General features: G+C 51.2%; 1 protein-coding gene across 1 annotated transcript in view; it reads left to right on the top strand.

Moving 5' to 3' along the window:
- Positions 1-15749, top strand: part of PTH1R (parathyroid hormone 1 receptor) — a 106363-nt gene that overhangs the window by 38278 nt on the left and 52336 nt on the right. The window contains exon 2 of the mRNA XM_064162937.1: positions 12164-12269. Within this exon, the coding sequence (XP_064019007.1) occupies positions 12164-12269 (106 nt within the window). The remainder of the gene's footprint in view (positions 1-12163; positions 12270-15749) is intronic.

Here is a 15749-nt window from a genome sequence, read left to right on the forward strand (position 1 = left end):
AGCAGTATCTCATTCCCTAACAGACAGAAATACCATCATCTATTCTCAGCAGATCACTGCTGGCACTGAAGAGAGCCCAAGGTGACTAGTTCCAGTGGAGACATCTGCATTTAGTCAGCCAGATCCTTTCTAAATGTTATTTTTAAGGGCTGTTGGCAATTTAGACTTGTCTGATTTCCTCCCCCCCCCACACACACACCCCTCCCTTTCTTTCCAAAGCACTGTAACAACCTTGGAGACAAGTGTAAAAGCAAGCAGAGGAAAATAATGCACTAAGATCCACACAGAGAGATACAGACATTCCCTCCATGGTTTCTGTCTTCTCCAGTCCCTCCCAAAGGCATTTTCAGAGAGTTGCTTTTAAAAGCATCAGAATAGATCAGCCAGAGGAATTGGTTCTCATTTTTCCAGGGAGTTCAAAGACTCAGCTTGCAGAAGAGCTTTGCCTTTGTCTGAAGTCAATCAAAGCCAACAAGCCTCAGTGCAGGATCCCTGGCTGGTGTTGGTGTTCCCAAGAGCACAAAGAGTGGTGGCTTGAACTAAAAGAGGGAGATTCAGGCTAGAGAGAAGGAAGAATTTCATTTTTACAATGACCATGGTGAACAGGTTGCCTGTGGAGCTTGTGGATGCTCCCTCCCTCCCTGGAGGTGTTCAAAGCCAGGTTGGATGAGGCCTTGAACAACCTGTTCTAGTGGGAGGTGTCTCTGCCTATGGCAGGGGGTTGCAACTGGATGATCCTTGAGGTCCCTTCCAACCTAAGTCATTCTATGATTCTATGCAACCCTGGCCCAGGTAGCCCAGAGAGCTGGGAGGTGGCCCAGCTCTGGAACCATTCCAGGTCAGCTTGTTTGGTGTCCTGAGAAACCTGCTCTAGCTGCAGCTGTCCCTGCTGACTGCAGGAGGTTGGACTGGATGACCTTGAAAGGTCCTTTCCTACCCAAACTATTCCATGAGTCTATGATGAAGGAAGGACTGGAGATCATAGAATGAGTTAGGTTGGAAGTGACCTCAAAGCTCAGCCAGTTCCAACCCCCTGACATAGGCAGGGACACCTCCCACTAGAACAGGTAGCTCAGGGACTCATCCAACCTGTGCTCCACCACCTCCCTGGGCAACCTGTGCCAGTGTCTCACCACCCTCACTGCAAACAACCCTTTCCTAACATCTAGTTTCAACCTCCCCTCTGCCACTTTAAATCCATTGCCCCTTGTCCTGTCATTACAAGACCTTGTCAATAGTCCCTCCCCAGCCTTTCTGTAGCCCCCTTCAGATACTGCAAGGCCACTCCAAGGTCTCCTCAAAGCCTTCTCTTCTCCAGGCTGCACAGCCCCAACTCTCTCAGCCTGTCCTCAGAGCAGAGCTGCTGCAGCCCTCTCAGCATCTTGGTGGCCTCCTCTGCACTGGCTCCAACACTTCCATGTCCTTCTTGTGCTGGAGGCTCCAGAACTGCACCTAGGACTGCAGGTGGGGTGTGAGGAGAGCAGAGCCAAAGGGCAGAATCCCCTCCCTTGCCCTGCTGCCCACACTGCTCTTGCTGCAGCCCAGCACAGGGTTGTGTCTGGGCTGCACTCACACTGCAGGCTCCTGTTGAGCTTTTCATCACCCCAGACACCCAGGTCCTGTTCCTCAGGGCTGCTCTCAGCCATTCCCCACCCAGCCTGCAGTTGTGCTTGGGATTGTGCTGACCCAGGCACAGGACCTTACACTTGGCCTTGTTGAATGTCCTGAGGTTGGCCTGGGGTCACCTCTTCAGCCTGTCCAGATCCCTCTGGATGCATCTCTGCCCTCTAGTAAGCATAAGGAGACAGAAGGGAATTAGGGCTGAAAGAACTCTGCAACTTCAGCCTGCACCTTTCTAATGAGGGCTTGAGAACCACCTCTTGAAAATGGCCATCCCAAAATGTTCTCCTTTCCTAAAGCACCTACAGGTGGCTTCCAGTCTTATCTGCTCCTCTACACTCTTGGCAGTCCATGCTGGAGTGGAGGCTGAAAGGACAGCAAAGAGTCCCTCACACCCAGCCTGCTCCCTTGATCCAGCCCATCTGGGTAGACTTCTGTGATGCATTTGGCAAGCTGCAAGGAGGAAAAAGGGAACAAAAACAAGAAGGAGCTTTTTGGCCCCAGCACAGGGAGAGGAGAAGCTCTCTCTCTCATCCCAAGAGGGCAGTGAGCCAGGCAAGCATCTGAGTGTCACAAATCATCACTGCCAAGCAAGCAGCATCGCATGCTAGTCCCAGAAAGAAGGAGCTGCAAGGGCAGACGTTACCAAGCCTCCAATTTAGGATGTTGTTCAGCTGAAATGGGTTTGCTGGCTCTGTGCCTGCCTTCAGCAGCTGGTAGAGGCTCACTGGTGGATCACAGAACCTTAGTTGTCTGAAGGGACCTCCAGAGATCATCCAGTCCAACCCCCTGCCAAGGCAGCATCACCCAGGGTAGTTCACACAGGAATGCATCCAGGTGGGTTTGGAAAGTCTCCAAGGAAGGAGAGTCCAGAACTGCTCTGGGCAGCCTGCTCCAGGGCTGGCTGATGGGTGGATGATGGAACTGTGTCAATCTCTCAGAGGGCTGATGTGTTGGAGCTTCAGTGGGGGTGAGGGAAAGGGTGAGAAAACCCAAGAGGGCAGGACATATCAAAGAGATACTCAGACAAATGCCATTTTCTTCTGTCATCTGTTCTGGCTCTGCCCACTTGCAAGATCCCCAAGAGGTTGCAAATTCAGGCACTTCATCCATGCCCACAGAAGCCCAAAGTATCCAAAGGCTGTGGTCTTGAAGCAGATGAGGGAGAGTATAGAAGCAAAGGAGGAAATAGCCTCCTTGGAGGGAAAACAATCAACATATGTAAGAAGCAGGAGCTTCAGCCCCCCTCAGAAGGAAAGCTGAGCAACCATCAGCTGAGGTTTCAGCAGCTGGCACAAGATGGAGAGATGCTTTTTATTTACCCCAAGCCCTTTACAAGGGAAGAGTTCTTGGCACAATGCAGGAGGTTCCTTCTGAACAGGAGGTGAAACTTCTTTGCTGTGAGGGTGCTGGAGCCCTGTCCCAGGCTGCCCAGAGAGGTTGTGGAGTCTCCTTGTGTGGAGAAATTCCAACCCCCCCTGGGCCTTGTGCTGCTGGGCAAGCTGCTGTGGGTGTCACTGCAGGGGGGTTGGACTGAATGATCTCCAGAGGTCCCTTCCAATCCTTACCATTCCTCCTATGGGGAATCAGGTCAGGCTGGAGCTCTCTGCCCCACCAAGGTTTCTCTGCTTTGTGCTGTGGCTGCTGGCAGATGCATTGCAGACTGGCAAACAGCATTCAGCCTGCACCTGCCTGGCCCACAGCCTTGGCACAATATGCACAGGAGGTGAATTCCTCCTCTCCCTGCAGTCCATGTGTGTTAGCATCCCACCATTAGACGTGACCTGGCATAAGGAAAACCCAGGCTCTACTAATGGGGCAACAGACTGAGGGATGTGGGGGTGACCCTCTGCAGCAGACACTTCTCCAGAGCATCCACCGAGCCACCTTAGGGACATCAAAGGTGGGAAGAATGAATCTAGCTTCCAGCTGACTTCTTCATTGCCTAGGAGAGAAGAGTGGAGGGCTGCACCAAGCCAGCTCAGTGTTGTGTCTCTGTTCCATCTGTGTTTGTCTCTGGCTGAGGATTTGCCAGGATGAGAGGTTGGATGCATCTGGATGTCTGGCACCGAGAGAGCAAAAGGCACACAAGGGCTCTGGAAAGGAGCAGGTTAGCCTGACCTGAAAGCTTTGTGGTGTCCTGAGCCTCCAAGTCGCCATAGGGAAGGAATGCCAAGGCTTTGCCTCCTGCACAGAGCTCGTGGGCTAGGTGTGTCCGTGGTGTGACCTAGAGCTGGAAGGCTCAGCAGGGCTCAGCAGCCTGTTGTGAGATGAAAAGTTGGTGCTCTGTAAGGGAGGAGAGGGAGGAGGAAAGAGAGAGGAAGGAAGGGAGGAAGGGAGGGAAAGAAAGAAAGAAAGAAAGAAAGAAAGAAAGAAAGAAAGAAAGAAAGAAAGAAAGAAAGAAAGAAAGAAAGAAAGAAAGAAAGAAAGAAAGAAAGAAAGAAAGAAAGAAAGAAAGAAAGAAAGAAAGAAAGAAAGAAAGAAAGAAAGAAAGAAAGAAAGAAAGAAAGAAAGAAAGAAAGAAAGAAAGAAGGAAGGAAAGAAGGAAAGAAGGAAAGAAGGAAAGAAGGAAAGAAGGAAAGAAAGAAAGAAAGAAAGAAAGAAAGAAAGAAAGAAAGAAAGAAAGAAAGAAAGAAAGAAAGAAAGAGAAAGTGAGAGAAAGAAAAAGAGAGAAAGTGAGAGAAAGTGAGAGAGAGAAAGTGAGAGAAAGTGAGAGAGAGAAAGTGAGAGAAAGTGAGAGAGAGAAAGTGAGAGAAAGTGAGAGAGAGAAAGAAAAAGAGAGAAAGTGAGAGAGAGAGAGAGAGAGAAAGAAAAAGGAAGAGAGAAAGGGAGGAAGGGAGGAAGGGAGGAAGGGAGGAAGGGAGGAAGGGAGGAAGGAAGGAAGGAAGGAAGGAAGGAAGGAAGGAAGGAAGGAAGGAAGGAAGGAAGGAAGGAAGGAAGGAAGGAAGGAAGGAAGGAAGGAAGGAAGGAAGGAAGGAAGGAAGGAAGGAAGGAAGGAAGGAAGGAAGGAAGGGAGGGAGGGAGGAAGGATGGATGGATTAAATCACTCCTATCATGGCCTCAAGCAGCTGCACTGGAAGTTCAGTCGAACTTTGAGGCTGTTTCCACTTGCCCTGTCACTTGTTCCTTGGAAGTAGAGACCAATCCCAGCCTGGCTTCAGCCTCCTTGCAGGGAGTTGCAGAGAGCCAGAAGGTCTCCCCTAAGCCTCCAGGCTGAACAACTCCAGGCTGCTCCTCACAAGACTTGTGCAGTGTGGAGAGCTGAGCTGGCCTCCTCCATCCCAGCCCCCTCCTGCAGCACATATTGTGTTTTCCAACCCCTGGTTCTCCTGCTGCTGCTATGAGGGATGAAAGGGGAGCCAGCTCTTTCTCTGGAGCTCCTGAGTGGATGGAGATTTGATCAGGGCTCTCCACCGTGGGAGGATGACAAGGAGATATGTGTCAGAATGTTTTGAGGCAGCTCTCTTTGCATCCTTGGCCCAGCTGGCTGCAACCATCTGTCTTGTCTGAGGAGAATTCGGAGTGCTTGGGTAGCAGACCCAGCTCCAGCTCTCCTGCCCAGGGAGGATATTCCTAGAAAGGCTTAAAAATACCAAAATCAGTGCCTGAAACTTGGAGAACCAGAAGGAAAAAAAAGAAAAAGAGGTGTTGATTTTGAGAGGTGGGAGAGAAGTGGAGAGACAAAAGGCAAGGAGCTGGACTTGCCCACAAAGAGTCAAATCTGTCCCTCGCAGCTGCCCTGCTGGGTACAGTTCTGAGCATCCCCCACTCAAAAGAGGCAACAAAGTACTGCAGAGTCCAGTGGAGGATGCTGAGGGGCCTGGAGCATCTCTGTAAGGAGGAAAGGCTGAGAGCCCTGGGGCTGGAGAAGGGCAGACCCAGAGGGGAGTTTCTCAATGCTCAGCAAGAGCTAAAGAACCTGTGGTGGGGTAAGAGCTTGGGACCAGACTCTTGTCAGTGGTGCCAAGGGACAGCACAAACTGAAATCCAGGAGGTTGCATCTGAACAGGAGGAGAAATTTCTTTGTTGTGAGGGTGCTGGAGCCCTGTGCCAGGCTGCCCAGAGAGGTTGTGGAGCCTCCTTGTGTGGGCATTGTGCTGCTGGGCAAGCTGCTGTGGGTGCCCTGCTTTAGTAAGGCTCTATGTATTTGATACCAAGTCACTGGCATCAAGTAGATACTACCAAGTGCCTGCTTGTCTCTGTTTCATTGGATTACTCTCATTTCCATCCCAGCTGCTTTACTTTCTTTCCCAAGCCATCAGTCTCTCTCCCTTATTCCCTATCTGTTTGCTTTGGGAAGCAGAGGCCTTCCTACAGAGCATCTGTCACTCATCTAATGGCCAGCCCAGCCCTAACTCATGCCATAAGCTCACACCTGAGTCCACAGCAGGGAGGTAAACCTGACAGTTGGCCCCTTCAAGACTTAGGCTTTGGGGCTGTCATATTCTGGGTAAAGAGATAACATTTTCCTGCACATCTGCTGCTGGCTGAAGGGAAGAGACATTAGCCTGCAGCAGAACAAGAGCTTGCTTGCTCAAGCCTATCCATGGACTCCTAACAACCTTCATCCCCCTATCCTCTTCTCCAGTCCAGTGTCCTGAGAGAACCACAGCTCCACAGCTCTTTTGCTGGCAGTGGATTGTGCTTTTGCTGCTTTACACTGCTGTGTCTCCAGCTGGGCCAACTGGCACTTGGGCTTTATTTATTTTCACATCTTTCCAATGTTAACCTGAAAGGAAATAGACTTCAAACCACATTTCATTTTCTCTGACGTTGGAAATAATACTTATTCAGTTGAATTAAATCCCTTAGAGCAGAGCAAGATAAGGTATGAGGAAGAAGTTCTTCATCACAAGCATGGTGAGGCATGGGGAGTTGTCCCATCCTTGTAAGTGGATGAGGGAAGGTTGGATGAGGTTCTGAGCAACCTGTTCTAGCAGGGGATGGAACCAGATGATCCTTAAGATCTCTTCCAAGCCAAAGCATTCAGTGATTATGTGATTACACTTGGTTAGATTGATCTCCTAATTCCCTTCCAGAGTTTGAGAGGATGATTGCTCCTTCAGCAGGACTGGAATGAAGCTCCCATCTCAATTCCTTCCTGGTCAGCTTCACCTGCAGTCTCTGCTGCAGAGAAGGGACTTCTCTGAGGAGGTGCAAGTGCTGGAGCATGTCCAGAGAAGGGTCACAAGAACATGGCAAGAACACAGCAAGCCATGTCCTTAGCATCACAGGCTGGCAAATCACTGCTCCTCTGTTTCCTCACTTCAGGACATGGCTTATTGGCTATGGAGGTGTTAGGTTGATGGTTGGACTTGATGATGTTAGGGATCTTTTCCCACCATGACTCTTGCATTGCCAGTTCTGGAGCCTCTATGACAAGAGGGATGAGGAGATGCTGGAGTGTGTCCAGAGCAGGGCCAGGAGGATGCTCAGAGGGCTGCAGTAGCTCTGCTGTGAGCACAGACTGAAAGAGTTGGGGCTGTGCAGGCTGCAGAAGAGGAGGCTCCCAGGTGACCTTCTTGTGGCCTACCAGGATCTGAAGGGGGCCTACAAAAAAGCTGGGGAGGGACTTTTGAGGCTGTCAGAGAGTGACAGGACTGGGGGGAATGGAGCAAAGCTGGAGGTGGGGAGAGTCAGAGTGGAGGTGAGGAGGAAGTTGTTGAGCAGGAGAGTGGTGAGAGGCTGGAATGGGTTGCCCAGGGAGGTGGTTGAGCCCCCATGGCTGGAGGTGTTTGAGGCCAGGCTGGCTGAGGCTGTGTGCAGCCTGCTCTAGGGTAGGGTGTCCCTGGCCATGGCAGGGGGTTTGGAACTGGCTGCTCCCTGTGGTCCCTTCCAACCCTGCCTGATTCTCTGATTCCATGAACTTCATCAGGGAGGCAGTGGAAGCCTCATCCCTGGAGGTGTTTATTCTATGATTCTATGATTCTCCTTTCTTTCAACCACCCTTCTGCCTGCACCTCCTTTCTGCTTCACGCCAGCAGTTACCTGCTCTGCTGCTGGTAGCTGACATCTGGGGGGTGACGGTGATCAGCAGCAGTCCCTTGCCTTGGGTCTGCTGAGCGGCTGTGATGCTCTCAACCCCGACCAAGCAATCTGTTTGCCTTCAGCTGCTTTTTTGAGCTGCTGCCAGGCAAGTTTCACAAAAAGGACAGTGTTATTTCTGAAAATGAGTCCCATAAACAAGGATGAATATGACCTCCCCGTTGAGATTTGGGGTTTACTTTAGCGGCTGGGAGATCAGCCAATGCCATGGAAAGAGCAGAGAACATTATCATAATTACCCCATGGCCTCCTCTGGGGGCAAAGGGAAAGGGATAGAGGTAAAAAAAAAATAAAATAAATAGAAATGAAATAACCAAAAGCTGAACCCAAACTGATTCACCAACCTCTGGGTTGTATTGTGGTGTCATACAGGCATAGAATCAGGCAGGGTTGGAAGGGACCACAAGGAGCAGACAGTTCCAACCCCCCTGCCATGCCCAGGGACACCCTACCCTAGAGCAGGCTGCACACAGCCTCAGCCAGCCTGGCCTGAAACACCTCCAGCCATGGGGCCTCAACCACCTCCCTGGGCAACCCAGTCCAGCCTCTCACCACTCTCATGCTCAACAACTTCCTCCTCACCTCCACTCTGACTCTCCCCACCTCCAGCTTTGCTCCATTCTCCCTAATCCTGGCACTCCCTGACAGCCTCAAAAGTCCCTCCCCAGCTTTTTTGTAGCCCCCTTCAGATGCTGGAAGGCCACAAGAAGGTCACCTGGGAGCCTCCTCTTCTGCAGCCTGCACAGCCCCAACTCTTTCAGTCTGCTCACAGCAGAGCTGCTGCAGCCCTCTGAGCATCCTCATGGCTCTATGAGGAGAAGCTGAGGGAGCTGGGGTGAGTGAGAGCCTCAGCAACCTGCTCTAGGTGAACCTGCATCAGCAGGAGTGTTAGAGTAGATGACCCCCAGAGGTTCCCCATCACAACATGTCCTGCTTAGAAGTCTGTCCCCAGCTTTCTCATCAATCCCTTCAATCATTGAAAGGCCACCAAAAAGTCTCCCTGAAGCCTTCTCTTCTCCAGGCTGAACACCCCCAAATCGCTCAACTTGGTCTTACAGTGGAGTGGTTCCAGTCCTCTGATCACTGTCAAGGCCTCCTCTGTGTCTTACACACACTTCTCACACCAGCCCCATCTCTTTCCCGACCCAAGGAATCCAAACCCACTCCAAAGTAGTTGCTTCTCCACCAGCAGTAGCTCCCACCTGTTCTGAGCTCCTGCAGCCCATCCCTCAGCACCTCTGCAAATGAAGCCACTTCTTTAGCTGCCTGGGGATAGCCAGACAGCAAAAAAAGCTGGCAGAGGGAAGTGCTAATGATTTTAGCAAGGCCATCCCAGGGTATGTTTGGACTGGGTGTTGAGATTGTTTGTTAGCCAAGCCAAATCCAAATATCTCTAGTATGATCAGTGCATCTGTGCTGCAAAGCAAATGCTCCTCTGGGTTCCATTTAACCTTTGACAGCCTAGAATGGGAAGCTCATCTAGGGCAGTTTTGTCTGGATCAGAAAATCCCAAGGAAGAGAATGAGATGCACAGGAAGAAGTGGAATGGAATATTTAGAGGTGCTCCAGCAGTCAATGGATCCAAAGCTCCTCTATGGTTTCCAGCTGTAGGTGTCTGCCCTGTTCTACCTACTGTCCCTTGAACTGAAGGCTGAGCCACTTTGGGGTCAATCCCAACAGCACACTGCTTGATCCTCTGCCCTTAAAGAGCATTCAGCCTGGCTGACACATTGCAATGAATCAACCAGGTTGGAAGAGACCTCCAAAATCATCCAGGCCAACCTAGCACCCAGCCCTGGCCAATCAACCAGACCATGGCACTAAGTGCCTCAGCCAGGCTTGGCTTCAACACCTCCAGGCACAGAGACTCCACCACCTCCCTGGGCAGCCCATTCCAATGCTAATCACTCTCTCTGACAACAACTTCCTCCTCACATCCAGCCTAGACCTCCCCTAGCACAACTTGACACTCTGTCCCCTTCTTCTGCTGCTGCTTGCCTGGCAGAAGAGACCAACCCCACCTGGCTACAGCCTCCCTTCAGGTAGTTGTAGACAGCAATGAGCTCTGCCCTGAGCCTCCTCTTCTCCAGGTCCCTAGCTCACTCAGCCTCTCCTCACAGGGCTTGTGTTCTCACTTGGGTGGGAAACCAGCATGGTGGAGGCTAAAAGGGACCTCTGGAGATCATCCAGTTCAACCTCCCTGCTGCAAGGGTCAACCACAGCAGCTCACCCAGCAGCACAACGCCCAGTGGGGCTTGGAATCTCTCCACACAAGGAGACTTCACAACCTCTCTGGGCAGCCTGGGACAGGGCTCCAGCACCCTCACACCAGAGAAGTTTCTCCTCCTGTTCAGATGCAACCTCCTGGGTTCCAGTTTCTGCCCATTGCCCTTCATCCTGTTACTGGGCACCACAGGCAAGAGCCTGGCCTCAGCTTCCTGCCTCCTACCCTTTATCTCTTGCCTCTCAGGCTGCTCTTCTCCAGGCTCAACAGCCCCAGGGCTCTCAGCCTTTCCTCCTCACAGAGATGCTCCAAGCCCCTCAGCATCTCTGTAGCCTCCTCTGGACTCTCTCCATTAGTTCCCTGTCTCTCTGACTGGCCCAAGTACTGGCCCCAGTACTTCATGTGCAGCCTCACCTCCCTCAGCTGATTCATCCCTTGAGCCCTTTGTCCCCACCTTCCTTTGCTTGTGTTCTGGAGGAAGAGCAGATTCCAATCCCTATCAATCTGTGTAATGCTTGAGGTCAGATCTTAGTCTGGCCCTTATAAATCCAAACTAACTCCTTCATCTTTGGTAGAACCTCTTGGGGTTTGTGCAGATACAAATGACAGCAGGATCTGACCTGCAGCTTTTATGTTTCCAGTGAAAAGAGTTCAAATGTGGGATGCTGCCTGAAATGTGGACAGGCCAAACATCTGGAGAGGGCTGGCTTTGTTTTGCATGGACATTAAGATGGTTTTCAAACCAACTCCCACTTCTGAAGGATTTTTAGCATGGATTTTTATTCCCCCCCCCCCCAGCCAAGGACATGAAAAACTAACTTCTGTTTTACTCAGAATCCTCCTTATCAGATGGAGCTACCCATCTGCATGTCCATTACACCAGCTGCTCAAACATCCACTGCTCCTCTCCAGAGGAGCACAGTGGGAAGCTAAAGCTCAGATGACTTCTGAGCTGGATTTCATTAACCCTCTTTATGTCATCTGTAGTAATTCTTGCTGGAGAAGCCATCAGCCTTCAGCTGCTTCAGCTTAACTTGCTTGCCAAAATCCCTTTAACTCCAAATGAGTGAAGGGACCTGAATTCTGAACAGCAGCAGGTTTGAGGTGTGCAGTGAAATGTCACAGAATCACACAGCAACAGCCAGGTTGGCAAAGCCCCTCAGGGTCACCAAGTCCAACCTAGAACCCTGCTCTATAAGATTCACCTTAAACCACAGCCCTAAGCACCACATCCAGACCACCCCAGGGTTGGTGACTCCACCACCTCCCTGGGCAGCTCATTCCAGTCCCTGACCACTCTCTGCCTGCAAAACTTTTCCCTAATGTCCAATCTAAACCTCCCCCAGCCTCACCTTAGGCCAGGTCATAAGCCCCTTTCACCTTAGGCTTCAGGGGAACTGAAGTGAGTAGCCACTTCCATGGGCAGGTTCTACAACCTATCAACAGGTTTCCTCCTCATCTGAAGGTCACTGCTGGCTTTAGAAGGTTCTGGATTCTAGGTGCTGGACTATGTCCAGAGAAGGGCAACTGAGCTAATGAAGGGTCTAGAGCACAGGTCTTGTGGGGAGCAGCTGAGGGACCTGGGGTTGTTGATCCTGGAGAAAAGGAGGCTGAAGGAAGACCTTTTGGTTCTCTGCAATTCCCTGAAAGGAGGTTGGAGCCTGGTGGGCAGTGGTCTGCTCTCCCAAGGAACAAGCAACAGAGACAGAGACAAGCAACAGAGACATGAGGAAATGTCCACAAGTTGCCCCAAGGGGAGGTTTATGTTGGGCATGAGGAACAATTTCTTTCCCCAAATGATTATCAGGGCCTGTAAGTGGTGGAGTTGCCATCCCTGGAGGTGTTTCAAAGCTGTGAAGATGTGGTGCTGAGGGCTATGGTGTAGTAGTGACCTGGCAGTGCTGGGTTAATGGTTGGACTTGATCACCTTAGAGGTCTCTTCCAACCAAAGTGATTTTGTGACTCAGTCTTAGGTTGACACTTGGAGTAGGTGATTTTAGAGGTCTCTCCCAGCTGAAACAATTCTGTGCTTCTATGATGTGAGCAGTGGCAGCCTGAGCTTCACCTGGCACATAGACAGATGATTCCACTTGGCATCCTGCTGGAGGTGTTGCTGGAGTCACTCCCTGCTGAGATACACAGAGCAGAGCCAATGGAGGGAGCAGCTGATGCAGAGGAGGTTCTGCATTCAGATCACCTGCATGATCTGGGACATTCATGTCCCACTGTTCTTGACATGCTGAGGCTTAACCTCATTTCTCCTCATCACTGCAGGTGGATGCTGATGATGTCATCACCAAAGAGGAGCAGATCTTCCTCCTGCTAAAAGCCAAGGGGAAGTGCGAGCGACACCTGAAAGCCAAGGTGCCCAAAGTGCATGGTGAGTGTTCCCACAGCAGCCCAGCCTGCTTGACCTTCCCCTCAGCCCACAGAGAGAGCTCAGGCCGTGTGAGGGAGGCAGCTGAAGAAGGCCTGTCCATGCAGGGCTGATGGGGAAGCTGCTCCAGCACGAGGTGTTGGAAAGCAAAGTTGTCACAGGCTCTTTCTCCTGCTCCAGAGCTCCTGATGCCAAAGGGGCACGAGGATGCAGGGCTCATGGTCATGGGCTTGCAGCCCTTACCACTATACCCAAAGCCCCAGCAATGCATGGGAGACAGCATGGCAAAGCAGCCCATAGATGTGGTGCTGAGGGACACAGTTTAGCAGCAGAGTTAGAGAGCAGAGCCAGAGACCAGTTTGGGTCCATGATCTTACAGGTGTTTTCCAACCAAAACGATTCCATGGTAGACAGCATCCCCCAAGTTCCCTCAAGACCCTTTGAGCAAGGCACCATAGTGGTGTGGAAAACCAAGCATCCTTCCAACACCAAGCACCCCTCCAGCATCCCTTCTCTGCCTCCCTCTGACATATTCCATGCTCTCCTCAAATGGGCCCATGCTTAGCTAAGCCTCTTTCTTCCACTGCCTTTCTATTTTGGGCTACAAAATCACTCCCAGATGTAGGGCTGGAGGGAAAAGGAAGGGAGAAAGCTCTCTCATGTGGGTAGCAATGTAATCATCCCCCACTGGTTTCTTTCATCATTTTCACATGTGTTAATTATTGGCACCAGAGCCCTGCGCTGGGGCACCCTGCACCCACCCAGCTAATCTTGGGTGGGCATCCTGTCCCACCTACCTCTATCTCCTGAGAGGGGGACAAGCCAGAACCCTTCTACCTTCACCACTGCATCTCACGTCTCCCTTCCCACAGCCAGCACTGTGGGAGGACCTGGAGACAGCAGCAGCAGAGAGGAAAGGTGCCCACAGCCAGCTGTGGTTTCAGAGCAGAGCTGCCTGCCCACCCAGTGGCCCTCTCCTGTTGGAAATGACAGCGAGGGGGCCGACAAAGCCCAGCTTTCATTTTTATTGCAGGCCTCCAGCTTCACATCAGCCAAAACCTCAAGCCACATCCTCTGTTACTTCTTTGTCCTGTTCACCCGGTGCCCAATTAACACCTCGTTAAAAAGCATATGTGCAAAAGGCATTTCCTCCTGTTGTACCAGAGACCACCTGCCTACCTTGGGATCTGCTGATATCAACCAGCTGCTCTTGCTCTTCAAACCTACTTTTCTGACTCCTTTTTTTATGAGAAGGTGACCATTGAGTCCAGGTTCTCCCTCTTTAACTGAGCAGAAGCATTGGTAGGGCTTGGCAGATGCCATCTGACTGACAAAAAGACTTGGAGCTCTTTGCCATACTAAGAGACATGGTTTAGCACCAAGCTTACTAGGGTTAGGTAATGGTTGGACTCAATCTTTTGGGCTCAGTGGTTTGGAGTAGAGTTAGGTAATGGTTGGACCCAATCTTTTGGGCTCAGTGGTTTGGAGTAGAGTTAGGTAATGGTTGGACTCAATCTTTTGGGCTCAGTGGTTTGGAGTAGAGTTAGGTAATGGTTGGACTCAATCTTTTGGGCTCAATGGTTTGGAGTAGAGTTAGGTAATGGTTGGACTCAATCTTTTGGGCTCAATGGTTTGGAGTAGAGTTAGGTAATGGTGGGACCAAATCTTTTGGGCTCAGTGGTTTGGAGTAGAGTTAGGTAATGGTTGGACTCAATCTTTTGGGCTCAATGGTTTGGAGTAGAGTTAGGTAATGGTGGGACCAAATCTTTTGGGCTCAATGGTTTGGAGTAGAGTTAGGTAATGGTTGGACTCAATCTTTTGGGCTCAATGGTTTGGAGTAGAGTTAGATAATGGTTGGACTCAATCTTTTGGGCTCAATGGTCTGGAGTAGAGTTAGGTAATGGTTGGACTCAATCTTTTGGTCCTTTTCCAGCCAAAAAGAGTGTGCGGTCAGTTTGGCAGGGCCAAGGAATCAAGTCACATGGCTTGGCAAAGGTGCCCCCTGGTCCTGGTTTGAGACCTGGTTCTGTACCTGAGACCCACTATTGGCTCAGCCACTGAATGGGGCAGAAAGAAACTAAGAAGTGTAAGAAGTCCTTTACAGTGAGGGTAGTGAGACACTGGAACAGGCTGCACAGGGAGGCTGGGGATGTCCCCATCCTGGAGGTGTTCAAGGCCAGGCTGAGGGAGCTGGGGGTGTGCAGCCTGCAGAAGAGGAGGCTCAGGGCAGACCTCATTGCTGTCTGCAACTCCCTGCAGGGAGATTGTAGCCAGGTGGGGTTGGTCTCTTCTGCCAGGCAACCAGCAACAGAACAAGGGGACACAGTCTCAAGTTGTGGCAGGGGAGGTCTAGGCTGGATGTGAGGAGGAAGTTGTTGTCAGAGAGAGTGATTGGCATTGGAATGGGCTGCCCAGGGAGGTGGTGGAGTCACTTTTGCTGGAGGTGTTGAAGCCAAGCCTGGCTGAGGCACTTAGTGCCATGGTCTGGTTGATTGGCCAGGGCTGGGTGCTAGGTTGGACTGGCTGAGCCTGGAGGTCTCTTCCAAAATGCTTGGTTCTATGATTCTATGAATGGGTCCAGACTCTTGTCAGTGGTGCCCAGGGACAGCACAAGGGGCAGAGGGCACAAACTGGAACCCAGGAGGTGCCATTTGAACAGGAGGAGAAAATCCTTTGTTGTGAGGCTGCTGGAGCCCTGTGCCAGGCTGCCCAGAGAGGTTGTGCAGCTTCCTTGTATGGAGAGATTCCAACCCCCCCTTGGCCATTGTGCTGCTGGGCAAGCTGTTGTGGGTGCCCTGCTTTAGCAGAGGGGTTGGGCTGGATGGTCTGCAGAGGTCCCTTCCATGCTGGAATTCTGTGACTGTGGTTGTTTTTAGACTAGATGCCCTCAGAGCCATGGAATGTCAGCCTTTCAGTTTAGGGACAGGCTGACTCCATGTCCAGTTTGCACTGGCTACTCCATGCTGAGTTGAAGGAGATGGATCATCTTAGACCCTGTTGTGATGTCAGGAGCTGGCAGAACAAAAGGCTGCAATCTGCACTGTGCTTTAATGAGGTTATTTGCTTAGCTAAGGGTCAGAAGCTCTGTTTTTGCACAAAGGCCTCAGAGCTCAGGGTGAAAAGTGGTTAGGTGCAACCCTCTCCTTTGATGATACAGAATCTGGAGCATGGTTTCCACTTTTCTTAATCACCCAAGGACATCTGTGGCCATGTCCTTCTCAGACAGATGGAGAAGCTCATAGCACTGCCCCAGACCCAAATGAAACAGCCTGGGAAGGGCACCATGCTCTTCACAGTTGGGGTGCATCAGCTCCCACTTGCAGACAGTATTGATGTGGGATAAATGGTTGTGACTTGGAGCAGTAGAAATGCTGGGTGGCTACCCCAAGCCTTCAGGCAGTGTCTTGTGATATCACTCAAAGCATTGCTGGGGAGCACCCACATGGGTGGCAAGAGGGTTCTTCTAACTGCTGTGGAGGTCTT

This window comes from Pogoniulus pusillus, chromosome 23 (assembly GCF_015220805.1).
Source record: "Pogoniulus pusillus isolate bPogPus1 chromosome 23, bPogPus1.pri, whole genome shotgun sequence".
Taxonomy (NCBI): Eukaryota; Metazoa; Chordata; class Aves; order Piciformes; family Lybiidae; genus Pogoniulus; species Pogoniulus pusillus.